The following is a 24,200-nucleotide window of genomic DNA, read 5'->3' on the forward strand; positions in this document are numbered from 1 at the left end:
GTCACTTATTTGGCTTTCTGCGGCCGTAGGAGATTGCACGGTAGCTTGTGAGAGTGATGAATGTGCCGCACGCGACAGAGAGAAGGGTGTGTAAGTAACGAGGGACGCGGCGTCCGCGGCGGGCGAGCGGGGGTGTGAGGTGAACCCGCGGCCGGGCTCTTTAATGATCTCCTCAGGCTGCACTCTGAGTCACACCGCCACACGCGCTCAGACTGACTGGGCGGCCGCGCTCCCCGGCGTGTGTGCGCGGGGGGATTTGCGCCATAATCTTTAAACACCTGTTCCGTCTCCCGCGATCACAGCGCACCTCACTGCTCACCAACCACCAGCTCACAGTTTTACCTACGAGTGCAGCACACATACTCAAACGCTTTCTCTCTCTCTCTCTCTCACTTCTCTATCTCTCTCTCCTCCTCCCTATATTTTAATTACAAATCCTGAGATCACATTGTACACTAGCTGGGTGTAAACACCAAGCCAGCACATGCTATGTATGTCAACAGGAGGTGCAATAAAAACAGTTAAAATATATATATATATATATATATTTGAGAATTTTTAGACATGGATGTTTGTCCATCCCACAGAACTCCAAGAAAGATAGAAGAGATGCCCCTTCCCCTCTCTACGCTGTTAGAATGGTCCCATGAGCCAAAAATCCCTGTCAAATGTTTCAATTATTTCATTACAGCATAGCACTTCCACAAATTACATCATAACCGAATATAAAAAGCTGGAATACACTCCTGACGTATTCCTGATGTCTACTGAGCCAGCTGCATGCAGCTCAGTCCTTTTTCTTTCTGGAGTAGCACTGACCCACTTGGCAGGGATCTCCCTCCTTGCTTGCCAGTGTCTGTGCTGCGGTGCAGAAGGGGGTATCGACGCCCCGTTTGTGAATTCTCCCGGCCTCCTGTCCCCCCTCAATCTTGTGGGTCAGCGCCAGGGCGGAGAGGGGGCGCCAGTACTGGTGGCAGTGGGGAGGGCTTACAGTCAGAGAACTGGGTTTTCAACTGCAAGGTCTCCGGTTCGCTTCCCAGGTGGGATACTGCCGAAAAAGGAACAGCCTGAATTGCCTGGGTAAAATTTACAGCCGCAAAAATTGGAATGCGCATACGTGAAGGATAATCCACGACAAGTGGTCTGCTCCGCTTCGCATCGGGGGGTTCTTTCTCGACAGCAGACCACCTCGTTATGGACTGTCCCGCGTACTACACGGCTAATTACCTTACAATAGAAATCTGTCAATAATTACAGACAAAGTATTGTATTTCGTCTTATACATATTTTGTCTTGGCTAACAGGAGTATCAGAGTAAGGTACGAGACAAGTTAACGGCAGGGTAATGTCTTGTTTACACCAGGCGTTGCGAGTTAGCAAATGAGAAAAATTCTTTCTGCAAGCGATAAGAAAAGCATTCAAAGTTAAAGCAGTTTGTTACTGTGGTCTGTTACTCAGATATAAAAGACCGCAGAATGTCTGAAGTTATCAATCGGAATTGAGCATTTATCAGAAGCCGTGTAATAAAAAGAACATAGCAGAGTGTGTCTAAGTCACTGTGGTGAAATATTTTTTCTGCCAAAGGCCTAAAATGTAAATGCAGCAGCCTGAGCTATTCCCGTGGAGCTCAGGGACATGCACTATGCGGCATGCTGATCGAAGTGGAAATTATATGCTTCCCATTGCATAGGATCTGCGAGACGCCCAAAGGGTCTGAAAGTGCGGTTGTGTTTACCAGTTGAAAGACAAGCATCGTCGTTCATTAATTGTTGAGAAACGGCACGTTCTTCCCTGGTCAAGGTCAATTGGCCGGGCGTAAAATGTCTCGCGTTAAAGACAGGAGGATTCCATCTCGTATCTCACACTTTCCCGCTTGTGCTTCACATAAGATTTTCCCCTCAGTCTGTAACTGTTTGTGTGTGTGTGCGTGTACAATCTGACCTTCAGTCTCTCAAAGAAAATATTGTTTAATTTTAAACCTTTTTTTCTCTCGATTTATTTGTGTAGCCCTGGGAACAGGCATGGCTCTAGCCTATCTAGCGAATGGAGAACAATTGCTAATTGCCTGGGGTGGGGTGGGGGTGGGGTTTGGGGTGCCGCCCACTAAGATGTATTTTTATTGAGTTTTTTCTTCATTTCATGCCTATCCATACCTATAACTGCCTGCCACTGTTTCTGCGCATACTGTGCAATGAATAACATTACTGAATTAGATTCTTTCTTTTTTTTAATTAATAAAGATTCTTGCAAGCAGAATCACCCAATTTAATTTCAGAATGTGATAATACCATGACATTTGACATTTTCCAAGCTGAACATTTGTCAAACTCAGTGTTCACGTTGACAAATGATATTTTCATTTACATTAATGCAGATTTGAAATTCATCTTGCACAAACCACTGGCTTACCACCATTAACAGCAATGACAGATGCAAACGTTTATCACATCTGCAAGTTTCATCGGAAGCAACATGGTGGTTGACCCACGACACAAAATAAACAATTAAATAACCAAGATAATGCAACATTCCCAGAGACATAACTGCAGCCTGTCCTTGTCTTATGACGTAGTATTCCCCACAAAACTACCATTGCGGATCACTCTTTGATACACTGTCATGACCTGTGTTTTTTCCATTGTAGATGTGCATCTACCTATAAATATTGGTTTCGCACTGAACTGGTTCTCCCTCAGGGAATGCCGGTCATTACTGCGATCGATTCGGTTTTTCGTGTCGTTCCTTGCGGGACCGAAAGGGAGAGGGGAGGAGTCCGGCTGGTCTGCGGAGTGAAGGACGGTGGGTTTTCGCTCTGTGGCGTCGCTCAGCCCGGCTGGCGAGCCTCCGACAGACTCCTTCGCCACGCGACACAGAGCGACTCGGCGACCAGACGGAGCGTCCGGAGAGGACGGGCCTTAATTCGGCTGAGGGCACACCGCACGGCACCGAGGCCGTTCGGCTAATGAAAGAGGAGCCATTTTAACGGCACTCGAGTACCGAGGGCGAGACAGAAACATATCATTACCTCTCGTGCTCTCTGAATCTCAGCAGTTTCGAGTACCGACCTCCATCTGACCTACCGCCACACCGTCAGGCGGTTCTCAATGCACTGAATAGCTTGTAAACTCATGTAGCAGAAGAGTACCCATCAGGTGTCCAGAGCCTGACTCAACACTATACTGGATTCTAGTCAGGGCATGTCCAGTGCTGAATACCCTATCCCAAAATGCACAAATAGTGCATTGTGTACAGAGGTATTTCTTCCGGAGAAAAGGGGAAAAATAAAAAAGGGTAATTTGTTAAGCACAGTAAAACACACATTCTAACGCATTTTGGACACATTGACACAGATACATTTATTAATGATGAACTGTCAATACCCCACCACACCTGGGCAGGGCTGTGCAGACCTTCCTGGGGCATATGTGACTGTGAAGCACAGACATAATGGGCTGCAACAACATTAAATGTGACAATCCCTAATTAAATATCAAATAATAATATGAGAAGAAACGACATCAGACCGACATTGTGCTCGTTTGTGTAATTGTTACTTGTGTTGTAGGTCCTCAGGGTAATGACTGACAATGAGCCTTGTAATAATGTCTCCCAGCTGGGGCGTGGACACTTTGAGTAGGCACCAGACATTATGGAACAGTACAAGTACACTTTATCAGCAACTTGGGGAAAAATAATAAAATCCCATGCTCCAGTGAATGGATTTCTTTAATGAGAAAAAGTGGATCCTGGTCCGTCTTACTCATCGTACCCAAGGAACGACTTATTTGGGTCGAAGTTAATGCAGGTATGGGAGGCTGTGGCAGTCGGTATATCGGGCAAAATACCCTGGGCTTAACTGGAAAACGAGTCGTGTGTGAATACTGCCATCTGCTATTTATGTTTGTTTTTAAATAAGGTTCCACCTGAGAGACATTCCATAAAGGACACTACCCATTTGTTGTTGAATACAGTGGAGTATCTTAATTTTAGAACCTGGGTGCCACAGCCGATGCTGATATTGAATTGGGAAAGATAAGCCTGTTTTATCATGCGAGACGGAGTCAGATTTACTCGGATTTATTCATATTTCATCACACTGATTTAAATTAGATTTTTTTAAAGATCTGCTACTGCATTGCTACTTTAATTAAATATTGAATGTCTGAGGATATGCTAGGATAATAAACAGCTTGTCAGGGTGTTTCACTCAAACTTAAGAACAAAGCATACTGTAATTTGAATCTAGTTCAGGGGCCTGTCTCATGAAGCAGGATTACCGAGTTAGCTAGATAAGCGCACTGATTAAAGCCCAGAACAACCTTTTTTTACTTCCAGTTCGAGCTTTGGGAGGGTTCTGGGTTTTACTCAGTGCAGTTATACCCAGCCAACTCAGTAATCCTCCTCCATAATACAGGTGCCAGTGGTTCTTAAACCTTATCATGGAGTACCTCCATATATGCTGGTTTTGTTCAACTGCAATTCCACATACAAGTACTTGATGACATGGTTAGAGTTAGATGCAGTACCTTATTCATGGATGTCCCCCGGCTGTTATAGGGAATAAAATCACTATGATGTACACTGCTGCCCTCTGTGGTGAGTAGGCCTAAAACGCACAACTCCGAACCCACCACAGAAGCACAGCACAGACTCTAGTGCAGTGGGAACCAACCCTGTTCCTGGTGATCTCCCGTCCTGTAGTTATTTTTTTCAACCCTGATGTGACACACCCAACTCTTCTATTTAGGAGCTCAAAGAGATCCCTAGCTGTCGAATGAGGCGTGCTTCGTTTGGGTTGGAGTGAAAACCTACAGGACGGTAGGTCTTCAGGAGCAGGGTTGATTAGCGCTGCCCTGAAAGGGTTTCAGTCTGCAGGGAATACAGCCTCCAATTGTTAGGGACCAGCGCCTCCTGCTGGCCAATGGAATTGTGCCGTTCCTCTGTTGAGCTGCATGCGAAAGGTCTTCCTCTGTCTCATGTCTGTGGCAGCTGTGAGGACTATTAAAAACATAGCTTGGCATTCCAAATGGGGGGTGGGGGGGGATAAAAGAGTTTTTAAAAAACTTTTAAAAATTAAATAGATAAAATGCACAGCAAAACTTCAAAAGTATTATAGGACCAATATCAAACTGCTATTGTGCGCTTACGTGATATTTTATTTAAAATCATGTACAACACAAATTCACCTTTTATCTGGTGCAATTTTTTGTAGCATTTTCTTTTGTAAATACAAACATTTGTTTTCCAAAGAAATAAAATAAAATAAAAATCATGCACTAATTAAAAAAAGCCTTACTGAGAAAAAAAATGCTGACAGTTTTGAGATTACGTCCCTGATAAAAGCCTTTTATAAACTGCACTTCCATTTTTCTCAACTTGCCTCATGAAACAAACATCTCACAGCCTAATAAAAAGTGTTCCACATTTAGAAAAAGAACCTTAAAAAAAAATTACTCTCGCCTGCCACTGTGACCTTCTGCCATCCTTCCGGGTCCATAAATATTCTCTCCCTACTCACATATAAAATGTTCAATTACTGCTCAAGCATAATAAAACAGATTTTTATAACTCCCAACTCCGAAGAGTGGAATCCCAATTTGTCAGCATACTAACGGGATCTACGGCCTTTCAGGATACTGTGGTTTTACAGGGAACACATACTTTATGATCTGCATAAGAAGTATTTATCTACAGCGGTGTGTGTGTGTGTGTGTGTGTGTGTGTGTGTGTGTGTGTGTGAGCACCTGTGTGGTAAAATATTTACAAGACATGTTTACAGACATTCCTGCAAATGCAGAGAAAAAGGCAGGACAATTCAAATAAAAATCAGAATCACTGAGTCCCAGGGTCTGTGGGTCTCATCAAACAGATAGTTCCAGAAGTTGAGTTTAGTCCAAAAAAGTGAAAATTTCCTTCTTTTTTTTTTTAAACTCTGAAGCAATGCGAAACAACTGCTCTAAATACATATGAAGGCGAATGAACATGACACCAACTCACTCTACTTGCATTGCATCTTGGGTACACTATTAAGTCAAACCATTCTAAAATGTGAATTATGCAGTCCTCCCTGATTAAAGGAAATTAGCTAAAATCATGACATTACACTTTTCCCTGAAGGAAAGTGATTCCGAAGTGGCCATATTGGTGGAAAATTCAGACAAAAGTAAAAAATGGATGGTTTTAGCGATCCCAGCAAATATGCTGTCAACTGTGAAATGGAAACGCAGATAGCATTTGCACTAATCGCTGCTGGTAAGCAACTTGGTTTCTATGTGATACCAGTAAACCTAACTACATTCATTTATGTATCCAGGTCCGAAATACAGCATCAGAACTGCACACAACTTAATTAGGACATAAAATGGCCTTCATATTTAAAAAGGCACGGCAGTCCGTACATTTTTATTTCATTCTTCCATTAGCATGGAGGCGATATCCAGACTAGTCACTTACAAATGCATTCAACTGGAAATGGTAAATTGCTCAGTCGTTGAATATGAATCAAGCGTCTATTAGGAATGCTGTGGTAATTGCTACACGTGTCAAAGCCATTCAGTGTATCGGGTGAATAAAGTCAAGCTCTCATCCACAGACAAGCACGTCATTCTGAGAGATTAGATTTCCTTTGATTTTGAATGATCGTAGGCTCCAGTTGCAACTGTATTCACAAAAAGAAGAGCCAGCTCAGAAATACTTTTAAAAGTCTGGGTCTTTTTTTTTGTGTGTGTGTACGTGAGTGTGTGTGTGTGCGTCTTTGTGTGTGCATGTATACGTGACTGTGTGTGTGCGCGCACGCGTATGTTTGTCATGTGTCCATGTGTGTGTGTGTGTGTATGCGTGGGCATGTATGTCTGTGTGCATGTATCTGTGCGTGCGTGTCTGTGTACCTGCGTGTGTGTGTGCGCATGTGCGGGCATGTATGTCTGTGTGCGTGCGTGCATGCGTGTGTGTCACTGCGTGTGTGTTCGAGCCCGTCCCCCCTGGTGTCCGGTACAGAGTCATTTCCTGTCTCTTAGTGAAGAACAGACAACACACTGGGCCTTCTGCCCGCTGGCCTCCGGTCCGCCGTCCCAATTTCCCTTTCCTATGAGCGCGGGCGGCCTGGCGGCACGTCCAGCGAGCGCCTGCCGCGGCTCCTGAGGGGAGCGCCCCGTCCTTTCCCCTCAGACGGGCTCCGATCCCCATTTCTACGTCAAAACGGTCTCCTATAAAGGACGCGCTCTTGAGCAAGGAGCTAGGTATATATAAGCTGGGTGTGTAACCGCTTCGGGTACATACCCAAGCTGTATTAATGCGTACTATGTTTTTAAAAAAGAAAAAAAGCAACAGCTGTGCAAGCGGGTGTGGATGAGAAGGCCAGCTGAATGGCCGTGAAGTCTGGGGTACTGCGGCACACACCCTTTCCTGTCAGGCCGACCTCTCTCGTCTCGATTCTATTTCCATAAAGAACAACGAAGCGCACTGCGCAGGAGTCTTCACACAGGGAAACAAAACAGAGAGGAGGGGACAGCTTCAGCACTCTCTGTTCCCGAATTCCTACATATTTTATTTTTTTTCTAAAATATTCATAACTAATGCCACGTCTCCTCTTTCATAAACAAGTCCCATTCAAAGCCGAATAAATTAGTTTGGAAAGGAGCCTTACGGCCGTCTCTGTCTGCGACAGTCCACCTAGGGCCGGCCAGAGGTCAAAGGTGAAGAACAGAAAAGAAACATGACCGACAGCAATGAGAACCAAATTATGTATGGACGCCAAGCTGTTGCCGGGTAACCACAATTAGCTGCTGTGGTGCATGAGGCAGAACTCTTCTGAAACTCACTGCTTAATGCCTGCATTTGGAGGATGGGGCAGTTCATTTAGTCCTGCTTTACAACACAGCACTCGTGAACAAAGAGGTCGCATAGGAAAATGAAAAGATACAAAAAAATTTTTTTTAAGAATGGAGGGAAAGACACCACCAGGTGTTTAACAGCCTCCTACTCCACCAGCAGGGGTCGCCATCGTGCTGTTCAGGGACTTTCCTTTATGACGCTGGCCTCCCCTCCTCCTGCCCCCGCCTCCAGACTTTGGCTGTGGAAAGAAGCGAACGGAAGAAAGCCTAAGATGAGAACCGTGTTTGCGTGCCGTCACATGACCCCACAGGACCCCGCCGCGTAAGGACCTCCAGTCTGTCACTGCAGCCCACCATCGATAGGAACTGCCCGGTCTAACGGGAGATCAGTCCGGCGCGATCAGCACCCGTAGCGGCTGCCGCTGGCCGCGACGCGTCCCTGCTTCCCTGGGCTTTGTGACTGCGGGCGGGTCGCCACAATCAGACCCTCAGTACACAGGCATCAATCACCCTACCTGGAGCTGCTGCTGAATTCCTCATCTGCTCTCCATACTAGCCAGAGTGGCTACAAGTGAGCCGCGTTCCCACAAAGGTTAAGGACCCTTTGACTCCGAGGGAAAGAGAGAGAGTAATGGGGCTGAACTGCTTCTTTCCTTTATCAAATCAAACATTTTTTAGTTTTCTCCCGCCATTTGGAATGCAAAGATTGGCATGCGCTGCCTCAGGAGGTCAGCTGACCACATCTTCATCACCCTGCAAGCCTCTGCCCTGCTGCCTGGGCTGCTTGCCACCTCACTCTGTCCCTTATGCTAGCCAGGGGCATGCTTCTACTGGTCCCGATTGGCTGTTACGCGAGTGGGCGGGGCATCGGGAGGCTGCAGGGTGCTGAGACCATGAGAGTGTAAGCCAGAGGTGGCCAACGAGGGCCGTATCCGTTTCTGGTGTTCAACTTCTGGCCTTAATTCTGTAAATCGCCCTAACGTTTTGTGGAGGGGTGGCGTGGTTAGGGCGCCATCTGCAGGCGAAGAGGGAGCGGTTTAGCTGGCACTGCAACCCCAGGTGTGTGCAATGACAGTTCATTGCTAATTATATATGAAATGTTTTACTGCGATCTAATCTATCAGTGAACCGGTGTTGGCGCAAGCAGCCAATTGGCTCATTTCCCTAGGGTAACCAGTGGAAACAAAAGCCTGCACACACAGCCATGCCCTCCAGGACCGGAAATCAGCCATCCCTAACAAAGTTTCTTTTTTTCTTTACCTTGTTCTCTTTGTTGCCGTCTTTACTCTGCGAGTCTTCCTCCCCTAATGTCTAATGGAACGGAGAGGGTGTCGGAGGAGGCAGAGGGAGGGGAACGGAAGATTACAAAGGCAGAAAGGAACGGAAGGAAGAAGAAGGGGAGGGGTGAGATATGAGGAGATGGGTACCCGGGGTGGGGGTGGGGTGAGCAGTGAGAGAAAGAGAGAGAGATTAGCCAGCAGATTGGAAGAGACAGAAGAGGCAGCAGCAGAGATAAGGAGCTGGAAGCTGCCGGTAATCAGGTCCACACAGACGGCCACTGAGAGAGGCGGAGTACACCTCCGACACCACCCGGAATCACCGAAGGAGAAACCACCCCACCACCCGGCCACCCCTCCACCACACACACACACACACACACACACACACACACACACACACACACACACACACACACACACACACACACACACACACAGACACAGACACAGACACACACAGACACACACACACACACACAGACACACACACACACACACACACACACACACACACACACACACACAGACACAGACACACACACAGACACACACACACACACACACACACACACACACACAGACAAACACACACACACACACCTCTCTATCCCCTTCATTCTCCCCTGCAGAATCTCTGCATCTCCTATCCCAGTTTATCCTGCTCACTCCTGCCTGTTGCCATTTTTACATGCACATACGATGGCTTCTGCCCCCTAAAGCCCTCACAGCACAGATGATCATACGCCATTACTGACCGACTGACATTACTGAACAGAGCTTCGGTTAAACCACACCTCCACAACGTCTACTGCTGGCCCAATCCTGGTGCTGCAGATCTACGATACCGTGGGTTTTCAGTCCAACCCTAAAGATGCACACCGCATTCAACAGCTAGAGATCTACCTGAGCTGCTAATTAGCATAACCAGGCGTGCCAAACTACGGTTGAAATGAAGACCTACAGGACGGCAGATCTCCAGGAGCAGGGTAGGGCAGCCCTGATCTACGGAAAACTCTTTGCGGCTCTTCGCCACAAAAGTGCAGCCACCCAACTCCGGACCTGCTCTTCCCACCTGCAGCTGTGCTAAATGTGGGCTGGTTGGCCGCCCCGCGGGTGCCGCCTCCTCATTGGCCGGTGCAGACTCCTCCTCACGGCGAGGCGGGGCTTTCTTGGTGGACTGCATCTTCATCTGAGGGGCCTTGGCGTTGGAAGGAAAACTGTTCACCGTCTGCAAGAGCTGAAACAATCGCAGCCAATGGGGTCGAATTACTAAACCGGTTACTTTTTCCATTCAGCAGCCTGTTATTTCTAAAGAGGACTCATCTGACCAAGCTTCTGCATGTCCGAGCCGCAGCTTAAACCTATCAAGGAGACCCAGATAAAACATAAATGAGACTGCAAATGCATTGTTCAAAATAACTGTGGAAAAAAGAAAGTGTTATCTGATTTTTAAATATTAGTTGGCCAGCATTACTTTCTGAAAAAATGCACTCTGATTGGAGCTGCTTTGACAGCCAACTAAGTATTTGCCCCGAAATATAGGAATAAATTCAAAGAAATTAAGAGTGAACACATGGCAGGGACATTAAATCAGAATTTCCCGATGATGACTTCAGGCTATGTTTCTTGTTTGGCAAAGCCTTCACGTAGCTACTGGTTGGCTAATTAGTTTGTATCATTACACACACATAACAAAAAAGCCATCTGTTCCACTGAGTGTGTCCGTAAAGCTGACCGACTATGATTCCAGTGCGCTGCTGCCATCTACTGGCGAGGAAAGCAGCATTTCTTCTCAAAGCTTGAGACTTCAGAATCACACCGAAGACCTCACACTCGGACGACGCCGTAAGGCCAGAAGCACACCCAACGCAAGTACGCAAACGCAGGTGACAGCGCCAGGCCGACGCACCGCAAACGCACGGCCCACACTCGATGTGCGCTCTCACGTCCCTGTGGAGGCAATACAAGGACGAGGCCAGGATGGACACTGGAGGATCTTTGTTTTTATTAAAGGGATTGGTGCAGATCTTTGCTTTTATTTATGTGTTTGTTTTTCTCTTTGTCTATAGGTGTGCTTTTAGGAACCTTGCTGTATGTTTTTATTCATTAACATCTTTTTATGTGTTTTTTGTATGCAGAATGTTTGTCTTTTATGGTTGCAGCATGGGTGAAAGCCCAAGCCAAATTTTCCACTTTGTGGGGAAAATAAAGGTAATCATGAAGCTTGACCTGAGCCCTCAAGGACCGCTGTGAAAAGACTGAGCAGAAGAAAGCACAAATCGAAGACGCCTTAATCCCGCTAGAGCCCCGTGCTGCAACGCTTGATCCTGCAGCTCGGGCTTGCAACGCGTAAAGAATTTCATGGTAGAACGCAACGGATGCGTGAAACCGACTTTGCAAAGACAGAAGCGTCTGCGTTCGCGTACTTCCGTAGGGTATGTTTCGGGCCTAAGCCCCTCGCTCAAACCGTGGGTCTTGAGGGCAGAAAACTGCTGGTTTTCCACCCTTCCTTTACCTGGGAGTCAGGTGTGAAGACAGTCAGGCCAGTCAGTAGCGCTAATTGCTTGGTTAATTAACTGAGAGAAAAGAAATCCAGGGCCGGATTTGGATTCGAGGGACACATTAGAGTATACGCAAAACTTATCGTATTTACGATGAACTGCTGCACTCCTGGTGGACAGTGCACAGTAATAAGAGGCTTAGGAAGAGCAGTATATTTACGAAACTTTAAAAAAGATGTATGATAAACAGAGTCCAGGGGTCAGAAAGTAGAAATCCTGCCATTAACTCAACCAGCTGATCTCACCAATGAATTCTACCGCCTGGCAGTATCTGGATTTTCCACCTCTGATTGTAAATAATTCAAGTTTATTTTTAAAATATTCTGACACTACCGGACCCATTCTTTGCATGCGTAAACTATGACCTGAAAGTCTCACGCCAACTCCCAAACTCTAAGCCTGCATACGCTCCCCCTCAGCATTCCGTGACTCCGCCCCCTTCACCTTGGCGATGGTCCCCACGGCCTTGGTGCGGCCCTCGCGGAAGACCAGCTTCTGCTCCGTGTGCAGGTACTCGGGGGTCTTGATGAAGCGGAAGTGGACGGTGGCCTTGTCCCCCGTGCGCAGGCAGTCCCTGCTCATCGACAGGATGGTGGCCGTTTGCCTGATGCTGCCGCAGTGCACTGAGAGGACGAGGACGCGGACGACGGACAGACAGACACGCGCCATGCAGTTTAGACAGACGGGCAATCACACCCGTTACACAGACGTGAGCAGACTGGGAGAGGGGGCGGCAACCAAGGGTGTACATTCACTGACGGACCGCTACAGACGAAAATATGGATGTTAAGCCCCAGGCATTCAGTCGAGCATTAGAGTCTGTCTCAACAGCATTGCTTGAGACCTGCAACATGCACACAGTTCTGGCTAATTCCTGCCCAGGTAATAGTCCTGTACAAGTCTTCGGGTCTGCCCTCCCGACAGAGAACATGTTATATTTAATTTGTAGTGAGTGACCTTTTTTGAACTGATTACTGGTCACAATAAGTGGCAGCAGTGTTGCTAAAGTAGGGATCATGTTTCTGCATTTTTTAATGCAGTAAAAAACACTGTGTCCTCTAAACGAAGATATTCTGAGGTCTTTTTTAAGACTACAATGGTCGATGACCCAGACTTGAACCGCAACAAAATAATTAGTCCTGTTTCCTTGAGCCAATCTTGCAGTGTCTGGCATTTGTGTTGTTAAGCTATTGATCATAATATTTACATAACCACTGGCAGCATTGCAAGATTCAAAGAGCTTCACTTGAATGAAACGTGGAAAATAAGACAATAAGATGCTCTAGCCAGCTTGCTCAACAGAAGTAAATTAAAACAGAAATTGCCCATAGGGTTTTTTTTTAAATATTAGCCTGTGAGCCAAAATATTTGTTTTGATCAGAACACAAAAACATTATTTGTATCTTATTTCACCCCGCTAATCCTGCTGTTTCACCCCGCATGTTACAAGTATCATAATAAAATTATGAATGCCATGCATTTATTGTGTCATTATTGTGAGATGGCATATTACGGTAAAAAAAAGAAGCTATTTTAATCAGAATGCAAGTGCATCAGCGTAAAACGCAGATTTTGAAATGTCCTGCGTTCCAAAGATTCAACATTCCATGGGCTAGCTCGACCACTGATAAAACATTTAACAGACAGGATGTAATTTAGGAAACTTTTTTTTTTTTTTTTAAGTACTGGACATGCTTGGGTGCAAAAGAAAACAAACAGGATTTACTGGCCTGAACGCAGTGAACGCAGAGCGCTGTCAGATCATGCACACAGGCTGCTGTGGCTCTGCGCTCTTCGTTGGTAGCGTCCTAAACGCGGCGCACTGTGCCGATTGCGACACAGCGCCACACAGGCATAATGCCGCCATTGCGGTCACAGATAACAGAAACCCACTGTGCGCAACGCTTTTATTCATAATGTTCTTTTCATGCCGACACTGGGCAGAATTCGATCGAGGCGGCCACCTAAAAATTCTCTGTGCAGGAAAAACCCTGAATGCGCCGGGCATCGCGGTGTCAGCATTGCCAACCAGCGTTATGACCATGGTAAAGTGGCTGCTACTCTTCACCTGTGATGTGTTGTACTTCCACAAATGCTATATGTTCTACAAGACAGGAAAAATACACTGTTGGTCAGATTTTAAACTTGACGCGTGTTGATGTGTGGATGTATGAAGAATGTACATTTGTCTTTGTAGGTTTATACTTCCTATAGAACCAGACCCTTGCTCAGACTGGATTTGCTAGTCATGGGTTTACATTGGAAAGTAATCCCCGGTAGAGGGCGAGACACTACTGTGTTGCAGTCTGACCCTGACTCACCCATAGCCTGGTATCTGGGTGAGATGGTGGTGGGATGGTGCAGCACCAGAATCTCAGCCTCAAACTCCCATGATGCCTGTGGGCTGAGGCGGGGCGAGACCATCACCATGCCTTTCCGGATGGCGGAGCGCTTGATCTGAGCAGAGGAAGGGTGAACATGTGAAACACAAAGACGTACACAGACCTCATTCACATTCTCACACATGCAGCCTTATATCTTCCAACCCTTTGAAGAGTAGAGCAGTTTTTTTTCAGAATTCTAAGTCAGGGTTCTAGAATTGCTGTCAATTGGCAGTAGTGATTGACACTTCAGCATTAGATTTTTCAGGTCAGAACATTCTATTCACATATTTGTGATCGCACACCTTAAAGGGTTAAACAACATGAGCAGGGATACGTGCACTTTTAAACACTGATCTTGGCACTAAGGCTCACCTTTTTAAGGGAGAAGGAGGCTGTCTGACCCCCCCTCACCTCCTTCACCGGCATCCTCTTACGGTGGATGGATTTCACAGCGATAGGGAGGAAGTTGCCGAGGGGGTCAGGGCCGAGTAACATCATGTCGTTCAGTCGTATCAATCCGCGTAACATAGTCCCCGATACCACTGTGCCTACACCCTGAGAAAGAAAAAGAAACATTAAGACTTAAATGTTAATGAATGTGGGAGCATTAGTGTGCATACTACAAAGAGCCCATTGTGTGCGTGTGCATGTGTGTGTGTGTGTGTGTGCACGTGTGTCTCAGACAGACCGGTACAGAGTAGGTGTCGTCGATCTGGAACTCAGCTGGCTGATCATCGCTGTATGATGTTCTGGAGGAGAGCAGGTTGAGGAACATCTTGAGCAGGTCCATGTTCTCTCCCGTAACATTGGAGATCTGGAAGATGGGACACATCCTGCAGACACACATACACACACACACACACAGCCAGAAAACTGTTCTCAGTAAACTGTTCTCAAAAAGAGTTCTCTTGAAATGGCGCAGCCATGTTGTATTAAAAAGACAGAAGTGAAGTTGGCATTCCCGTGAGAGCACGTAGCATCAGGTTTGGCCAAGAGCGTGACCGCACCTCTCAGAGCTGAAGTTGGAGGCAGTGACGATGACATCGTCTTTGTTCTGCACCAGAACAGGGATCTTCCTGCACCCTGGGGACTTCAGTAACCTCTGTAACAGCTTCAGGGTCTCTGTGGCAGAGCACATGCATTCATATTTCAGAAAGACACAGAGCAGGAACACACACTCACACACACTCTCTGTCGTCCTTATATGGCGCTTCGTGTTTTGTAGAAATAAGGGGACTGTGCATAAAAAGTGCAGTAATTTCTACATGGTGAAACAAAAATGTATAAAAATACCCTCTATTAAAAGTAGAGAATCTGCCCTTCAACCACATTTTCTTAATTGTTTGATTACAAATCTAAAATTGTGGAGTATGGAGTCAACACAAGAAAAAATCTCTTTGTCCCAAACATTATGGAGCTCACCATATAACAATGTATCAAATATTAAAACAATGTAGACACTGCGCCCCACCACACTGACCTGCTTTGGCTGAAACTTTGCATGAATACATACAGTTCCGTACTTTGGCAGAAGGTCATTTTGATTAAATTGTGCACAACAAGAACTGTGTACGTGCATGAGTAGCCGTGCCATTATATACATTATATATAATTGGGTCCTGTTGAGGTCTGTTGTATTAGGGTGAGCTGCAGCGGATATCTATAAAACTTCAGTGTCAAATCTCAGCGAAACTATCTGGATGAATGAATAGCACTCCGGGCAAGTGGAAACATAGCTTAATTTCATTTTGGGTGAACTGCCCCTTTAAATTATTTTATGTTGATTTGATATATTTCCTCAATTACTGCATATTAGTCACACTGAATGGTTTCAGATCTTGAGACAAAGCCATAGTAATATTGTTTATTAAAGTAAACAGAAAACACATTTTTTATTATTTCATCTATTTAATGAGAAGGGTGATATGGGTGTTTGAAAAAGTAATTGGCCCCTTAGTTACCAACCAATTGATGTAATTTAATTGTTATTTAGATTCACGTGAACACAGCTAGGCTTGATTGCAGCCAGCCCAGTCAAATCTACAACACACTCATTTTGAACCGTACCATCTGAATAAAGTAGTTACCACAAAGTTTCTACGAGCACACTACGCACAATTGAAAGGAAATTCCAGAAGAGATTTGAAAACAAAAGTATTTGAAATAAATCATTCTGGAAAGGGTTACAAAGCCATTTCTAAAGATCTGGGACTCTACCAAACCACAGTGAGCCATTATCTCCGAATGGAGAACACTTGGAGAACAACGGTGAATCTTCCTAGAAGTGGCTGGCCGGTCAAAATTTCTCCAAGGGTGCAGCGACAACTCAAACCAGGAAGTCACAAAAGATCCCAAAAGAACATCCAACAAACTGAAAGCCTCTCTAGCCTTAGCTAGACGGGACAGCAGCAAGGTAGAAACCACTGCTAATGAAGAAAAACATCAATGCTTATCTCACATTTGGAAAAAGGTACCTGGAAGATCCCCAAACCTTTTGGGATAACGTTCTATGGAAAAGTCAGAAGTGAAACTTTTTGGACAACAGAAGTCCCATTACGTCTGGCGTAAAGAAAATACAGCATTTCACAGTAAGAACATCATACCAACAGTCATGGTGGTGGTGGTGTGATAGTGCGGGGATGCTTTGCTGCCTCGGGACCTGGACAACTTGCTATTATTGAAGGAACCCGGAAGGAATTGAAGAAATTTTGCTCTATAGCAGAAAATTCTAAAGAAGAATATCCAGTCACCTGTCCAAAAGCTGAACCTGAAGCGTAATTAGGTTATGTAGGCAAGACAAAGATCCAAAACAGAAAAGCAAGTCCACATCTGAATGGCTGAAAAGAAACAACATTGGAGTTTTGGAGTGGCTTAGTCCAAGTTCTGACTTGAACCCAATAGAGATGCTGTAGCACGACGTGAAATGAGCAGTTTTTATGAATTAAAGCAGCTGTGTAAAAAGAAGAGTGGGTTAAAATTCCTACACAGAAATGTGAACACATCAATTTATAACCAAGTGTTTGAAGCAGTTATTGCTGCTACAGCTGGTGCAACCAATTATTAAGATTTAGGGGTCAATTACGTTTTCACAAGGGTGACATGGGTGTTTGACAGGTTTTTTCATTATCTAAACAAAATACTAATTTTAAAAATGTGCTTTACATTTACACAGGTTCCCTTTGTCTGATATTACACTTTGTAAAAGATTTGAAGCCATTCAGTGCGACAAATATGCAATAATAGACGAAATCAGGAATTTTCATGGCACTTTCTCTACCTCCTAGAGTGATGCGCAAGACAATTCTCTGAAACCTGAGTCCTGTCTCTCCTCTTACCTTGTAAGATGTTTACTGGGCACATGTCTATCTTTGTAACGACCACAAAGACGGGCACATTGAGGGCCAGTGCCAGGCCCAAATGCTCTTTTGTCATGCCCACTATTCCAGCGTTACTGCCCACCTGCACGGGGGACAAGAGGGGTCGGGGGTCAGGGATTTAATGTCTTCTCATATTACAGCTGCAGTGCAATTCTTTTCTACATGTGTTCCTTTTTGCCCCCATGTCTGAATATTAATGTATCTACATTACAATAAAGGCATGTCATTTCTGTACATGTATTAAACAAATGAAAGCCAGTCTGCTTGCTTCAGGGTCCATGAGAGTCAGCAGTGGCTTCTCACGAACCCCTTTCCTTGCTCCTATCCATTCTTTCCTTTCTCTTACTCCTTTCTCAAGGTTTATTCCTTCTTCCACCACCACACCCCCACTACACATTTCACTCATCTCCTTTCCTTCTTTCATCTCTGCCTTTCCTCTCTCCTCTCTCATTCTCTGCATTCCACCTCCTGTCTGAGCCATCTCTTAGTCTTTACTCCCCTCCCATCCTCATCCTCCCCCTCTCTCACCATCAGCATGCAGAAGTCGGGCACGTGCCCGGTCATGCCGAACACGGTGGTCTTCAGGTACTTCTCGTGCCCTGCCAGGTCGATGAAGGTGATGACCTTGGAGGACTTCTCGCAGATCTTGGTCCAGTCCAGGCTGCCGCCGTGGCTGTCGGGCTTGTTGACCACCTGGCCCTCGTGGTCGAAGCCCAGGATGTCGTTGCCCACGCTGCTGGTGCGCCCGCTCTCCATCTCGTGCTTGTGGCGGAACAGCTTCTGGCGGGCGAAGCCGCGGCCGTTGTCCAGCTCGCCGTGGGTGAGCACCCCCAGCAGGGTGCTCTTACCGGCGTCCACGTTCCCCACCACCGCCACCCTGAGAGGGGGAGGGGGAGAGAGAGAGAGAGAGACAGGGACAGAGAGCGACAGAGAAAGAGAGAGACAGGGACAGAGAGCGACAGAGAGAGAGAGCGAGCAACAGGGAGAGAGACAGAGAGAGAGGGAAAGAGAGAGAGAGAGAGAGCAAGAGCGAGAGAGAGAGAGAGAGAGAGAGAATGAGAGAGACTTCAACCAGAATCCATTCATGGCACAGAAGGGTGACTTGTCACAGTCAGTCAGGTCTACCACCAGTGTGGTCATCAAGCCTCCAACTAAACATGGAAACATCCTGTCCTCCCCCGTTCTCTCTCACACTGGAACAAGCCTTTAATTTAGGGATGACAGTCGCCTAAACAGCAAGGCTCTCTCCGACAGGAAGTGGTCACCCCTCCTCACCTGACCTCCAGGAAGTCGGTCTCACCCACGCGGCGGCGGATGAGGTAGTCACGGATACGCCCCCCCGCCTCGGTCCGCTCCCGCAGCAGGATGAGGTCGGCGCCTATCTGTTCGCTTAGCGACTGCACCGTGGCAACCGATGCGTCCATGTCCTTCTCATCCAGCCCATAATCTCCCCCGTCTGTAAGGGAAGTGTTAGTTACACACCAGCACAGACACACACTCCCACACTGGCTACAAAGATAATGCATGAATGGGAGACATACATCCTCGGCCTTACAGTGACCAATAGTGAGGGGCCCCGTTTTAGTATTACATCCACATACATACAGCCTGACTTCAACCAGCTCTCATCAGTAAAGAGACTGAATTATAACAAAGGGATAGCACATCTGAGAGGGGGGGGAAAGCACCAACACAGACACACTGATTGGCTGAGCAGGCAGGTCAGTTTACATTTACCACAAGCAAAAGACCCTAAAGAGTGCTTCAGTTTGTCTAAAGGTGTGCAGCGTGGTTGCTCTTATAGTAATGGAAAAGGTTATAATTATATTAAGCAGTACATTTATGCTCAGACCAGGTTGGCTTTGTGCTTCTCTTAGTGTTGTTTAATGGTTCAGCGTTTGCAAGAATGCATCCACAAGCTTGTTCTATGAGCTCTTATGACATACTCTATAAATATATTACCGTGGCAGCCGAGTTAGTATCTTTGGATAAGAAAATCCCCTACATGAATAAATAATCATTTTCATTGCATTAAAATAACTGTCGGGGAAAGGGAGTGAGAGAGGAGTGTTAAAAAGAACAAGACACTCTGCAGTGCTTCAATACTGCCTCCAGAGGCGGGGAGGAATATTACACCCGAGCCCAACTGGGATAAATGAGTACCTACAACGACCCTGTGACCTGTGGGGTGACCTGTGGGTCGACCCGGGCGGTACATGCAGCTGACGTGGGCAGAAAAAGAGCTGAGAGAGCGTGCACAGCCCTGCTCCCTGCAGCACAATGAAGCGCTCGCTGTCGGGCAAAATCACGAGCAGCGCTTCAGGACCCAAACCAGCGCGGTAAAGGGAAGCTAGGGTAGCGCGGGAGTGAGCGCACAAACTTGAGGATAACTGGCAGGCAAACCGAGAAGGACATTTCAGATAACAGCCCCCGGTGCCCATTACCCCAGACATTGCGAGGTAAAGTAGCAGACTGATCAGGTTGCTGCTACAAGGTGAGCGTGACTGGCATTCAGGCGAGGAGAAGCCAAGAGCCCTTCAGTAGCCCTCCGCACTCTAACCTGGCCACACCAACAGGGCCAATAAGAGCTGTCAGATTAAATGGCAAATTGGAAGAGTAGGCGGGGTCAAAGGAGGTCACAGGTGACACGACAAGACGGAGGTTCAGGAACAAAATAGCTTCTCGTTTCCCCTGAAGAGCAGGCCACTCCCCTGGACAAGAACCACAACGGCCCCTTCTGATTCCAAACACGGTTGGTTGTTTGGATTTCTGTGTTTCATATGGGTCAATCCAAGCGCTCTCCGCCCAAACAGCAGAGAGCTTCTGTGGCTTTCCTATTCTAAGGAGAGGGGCATGCAATACATTCTGAAAGCTGTGAAATGTCAAACATCTGGCATTTTGAAGGACGACACGCTGCAGGAGCTCCGTTAAGCGTGAATGCTGGCGGGGCTGTGGCCGCGCCCAAAGGCTGCGGACGGGAGGAGGACGCGGTAGGCGGGGCTCTCTCACCTGAGCCGACTCCCACCACGTAGATGGTCTCCCCGCAGCCCTCGTCCATGCGCTCCCGGAGCTGCCGCAATAAGGAGTCATACTGCTCTCCTGTGGGGCTGACCAGCGCAAACTGAGAGAGAGGGAGAGAGAGACAAAGAGACAGAGAGAGACCTTTTCACTTCTGAGTCCATATAAGTAACAGACACACAAGGAGACACCATTGCAAGAGACCTGAAGAAACACAAAAACAGGAATGAACAAAACTACATGACAGAGAGAGAGAGAGAGGGAGAGAGAGAGAGGAGAGAGACTATGCTATGGTATAGTAGATGTCACCTGTTCAGGACAGCCAGAGAGGATAAAAGGACAGGGCTGAGACAATGGCGAAGGTCAATACAAAAGTGTGACACTGAGCTGTGCTCCAGGCATGGAGAGAGGGGGAGGGGGAGGTGACTAAGACAGACCTGGCAGGGAAGCATTGTGGTTTCAAACAGTACTTCATTTAGGTTAAGCATCAATTAAACAGACCCAACTGCAGCTTATACCTGCACACAGAGAACCGCTACAGGAAAAAATGACTTCAGGAATAGAATCTAAAACAAAAGACCGTTTGTGAAACATACACTTCTGCACGGCAGACTGTGAAAGCACCGCATCCAAACTGCAGGATTTGCTGGTCACATCCACACCACACGCAGTGAAATAGTAACATCCACTTTGTGTAAGACTGCAACACATTCAGACAACAGACACCAAAAATAATAATAATAATAATTTTTATTGACACTTTACACTGTAACTTCTGATCTAGATCCACATGCAAACTCCCTGGTGTCCCATATGAAACCGGGTCAGCTTACTTCGGGGGGGGGGGGCAGAGGGCAGCTGTTTTCCATGGCAGGGCCGCTTCTCCAATGACCAGGGCCTCAGCGCACCCGGACACAGCTGTCACCTTTCCCACACGCATCAGTAACAGCCACGCGGCCCATTACAACAGAGCCGTGCACTGGACACAACTCTGCTCCAGCGCCATCGCGGCCCGACACATACAGCACTCCGTTAACTGAACGAAAAGCCAGAGTAGCTGTTAACAGCCAGCGGCTAGCATTATTCAGGGGGGGGGAGGGGGGGTCAGAACAGGTCCTATTCACTCCGAATCCAGAGGCCCATTGCCATGACCTTTGCCAGCACAAACAGTTCATTGTCAGGGAACCCCGGAGCGTTCACGGCATGGCAGTGATCATACACCATCATACTCTGCTTGTGCCCGCCCCTCTGCCATTACCAGCCAATCAACAGAAGGCATCTGCTCATGCAGCTAGCCCCGCTGTGCACCAACAAGCCTTTTTCCAGGTGACTAGCCCGGTGCTCTTTCAAATGCCCTAATGTCTCGTCACCATCTTGGTAAACAACACCTGCCTTCAGCCAAATATTCCAGCTTAAAAACAATGTAGTGGCAGTGCTGATGAATTTCAAAAGAAGGTACACCTTTTATTTATTACCCTATCAGAGATCACTGCTGAACAATATGAAGATTAAAAAGCAAAACTGAGGACCAAAATTAAGATTAAAATGATAACCACTGATTTCATTCCTGGAATTACCCTTCCAGAGTAAAATGCAAAGTGGCATTGTGGTGTATCCAGAAGAAATGGAGGCGGACCATTGTCACACCGAGAGAAAAAAAAAAAAAAAAAAAAACATTCCACAAATTCAAACCTTCCTGTTACACCAAAGTAGACTGGCTGGTGGGGATTCCAGGGCCTTGGCCTACGATAGAATGCTGCCTCAAGTTAAACGACAAGCCAGATCAACAGCAAACTAATTTGCTTGTTGGTTTTCTTTTCAGTTTTCCTTTCCCGTCAGAATACACACATCTTTCAATAAGTTTTGATAGCAAAATTAATTACTGCCACTTTCCAAACAAAATAATGCATACTAAATGTGTCGTTGGCTGTCATATTGTTGCATTCTGGGTGATGTACACAGACAGTGGACAACTGCTGCCAACTCAGACATAAAATGAGCAAAGCAGAGGAGGCACTTCCAGTTACAATTCATGTAACGATAGCCAATGATCCCATTTAGCGCATTCGCTGCACAACATATTTTAAAATGACAATTCAGCGGGGAAAAGGATAGCTACCTCTGCCTATTCTAACGCTTAGTAATGATACTAGCCCAAAATGATTTAGTCAGTAGTTGCAAAATTTGCAAAAAGAAACTTAATTTTACAGAGATGCTGTCATAAAAAGGCAATTTGGGCAGCAATCGTACGGGCTAATTTAACAAGTGTGCCAGCTTTCGTTTTATTGCGTTTAAGTTAGTACTAACACTAGCTACCGTAAGGTTTTGACATTAATTACGACACTTGGAAAACTACCACTGACTAGTTAGGCATGTATTAGGTATCAGAGGTCACTGCAAGTGAAGACGTAACATCTATTCAAGAACATTATCAATAGTTGCTGTAGACTAACTACCATAACATGTTCATAACTTGCTAGCTAACCACGCTTATTTGGCAAGCATACAGTGTACACTAGTAGTAGCGAATACGGTGACGTGGTATTGTATAGCCAGCTGGCTAAGTAACGTTAGTCTACATTGGTGAAAATGTAGGCAGCTCGGTAACTCTACTTTCAGTTATGGTAAATAAAATATTGGTTATCTTCAGTAAATCAGATACAGTGTTTTACACAACATCATTAATACAGATCAAACTCTGTCATAGGGCCTACCTTACTAGTAAAGTCTATGTGATCCACGGCTTCGCCATTGAGCCTCTCCCCGCCCTCACAGCTCTCTGTACCAGCTAGGTCTTCTCCACATCCTCCGTCCGGCGCAAACATGCAAGCGGGAACTAGGGACTCCGCAGTGGGTACTGGACTCAAGCTTGACTCTGTTGCCGCCATCTCCTCAAACCTTGTGCAAATATGGAAGGATTTATCCGAGTTTAGCTAGCATACAAGCTGGCTAAACTTGCAATGAAGCTACCTGCCGATAAATATGCTAGTTAGCTCGCTAAGGCAAAGTACTTGAAGTAGCCAAACTACCTTGCTAACGTTAGCTTGTTAGCTGACTGATTGACAGCCGGTTTTTGCAAATTACATGCTAGACAGACAACAGTAGTTGGCTATGGTAAGTTATTAACTAAAGTAGCCAACTGCATAAACGTTTTGACATACAAGAAAGCCCTTTATTTACAAATATGTTTACGTGCTGGCTCGCCAACGTCATAACAGTATATTGAATGAATTAGCAAGCCAACCACCATAACAGAAACATACGATACGATTTGGGTTGCAACCACGCTGTACTGGTTGACTAATTCAAATAGCCAACACCACACCCCCTTATGAATTATTAATCAGATCTTTTAGCTCTGAGAAGATCGTAAAATTAGACCCAAAATCAGTGTCTATGTAATTAGCAAAGCCTCATCGTATAATTCGTTTCTTTTATCTTAACTAGCTAACCTATCTTTAGTTGTTAACTTTGTTAACTCATAGTACATAGTGCTTGCTAGCTTGGCTACAGTAATATACAACTAGTTAGCAACATACCTTTGGATGTCCAGGCAGCCACGTTAAATTAAATTCCACTAAACTAAGTTACTTCTCCCAACCTGGTAGTGTTTCACGGAATGTGTATATAGCTACCATCAGTTCGCTTCCAATTAGATTTAACAACAAAGATCTGTGCCTCGGTCATATGAGGAATCCCAACACCAACTGCTTTTTATATTACCGACCCTACTCATGTTATCTGTGCG

General features: G+C 46.1%; 1 protein-coding gene across 4 annotated transcripts; it reads right to left on the minus strand.

Moving 5' to 3' along the window:
* Nucleotides 1–5,130: 5,130 nt before the first annotated feature.
* Nucleotides 5,131–24,195, minus strand: LOC135248774 (GTP-binding protein 1-like). 4 transcript variants are annotated; one of them, XM_064323695.1, is made up of 14 exons: nucleotides 23,992–24,195; nucleotides 23,167–23,350; nucleotides 20,444–20,555; nucleotides 18,710–18,890; nucleotides 17,963–18,311; nucleotides 17,393–17,516; nucleotides 15,065–15,179; nucleotides 14,746–14,890; nucleotides 14,430–14,612; nucleotides 13,995–14,130; nucleotides 12,118–12,296; nucleotides 10,185–10,349; nucleotides 9,093–9,143; nucleotides 5,131–8,071 (listed from the first exon to the last, which is right to left on the minus strand). In XM_064323695.1, the coding sequence occupies exons 2-14, from the start codon at nucleotides 23,338–23,340 to the stop codon at nucleotides 7,967–7,969; spliced, it is 2,019 nt and encodes a 672-aa protein (XP_064179765.1). In that variant the 5' UTR covers nucleotides 23,341–23,350; nucleotides 23,992–24,195; the 3' UTR covers nucleotides 5,131–7,966. The 4 variants fall into 4 exon arrangements, with proteins under 4 accessions (XP_064179765.1, XP_064179767.1, XP_064179769.1 ...); XM_064323697.1 differs by lacking the exon at nucleotides 23,992–24,195 and adding an exon at nucleotides 23,482–23,747; XM_064323699.1 differs by lacking the exon at nucleotides 23,992–24,195 and having other exon boundaries at nucleotides 23,172–23,310.
* Nucleotides 24,196–24,200: the final 5 nt, after the last annotated feature.

Source organism: Anguilla rostrata, chromosome 2, assembly GCF_018555375.3.
Source record: "Anguilla rostrata isolate EN2019 chromosome 2, ASM1855537v3, whole genome shotgun sequence".
NCBI classification, from domain to species: Eukaryota; Metazoa; Chordata; class Actinopteri; order Anguilliformes; family Anguillidae; genus Anguilla; species Anguilla rostrata.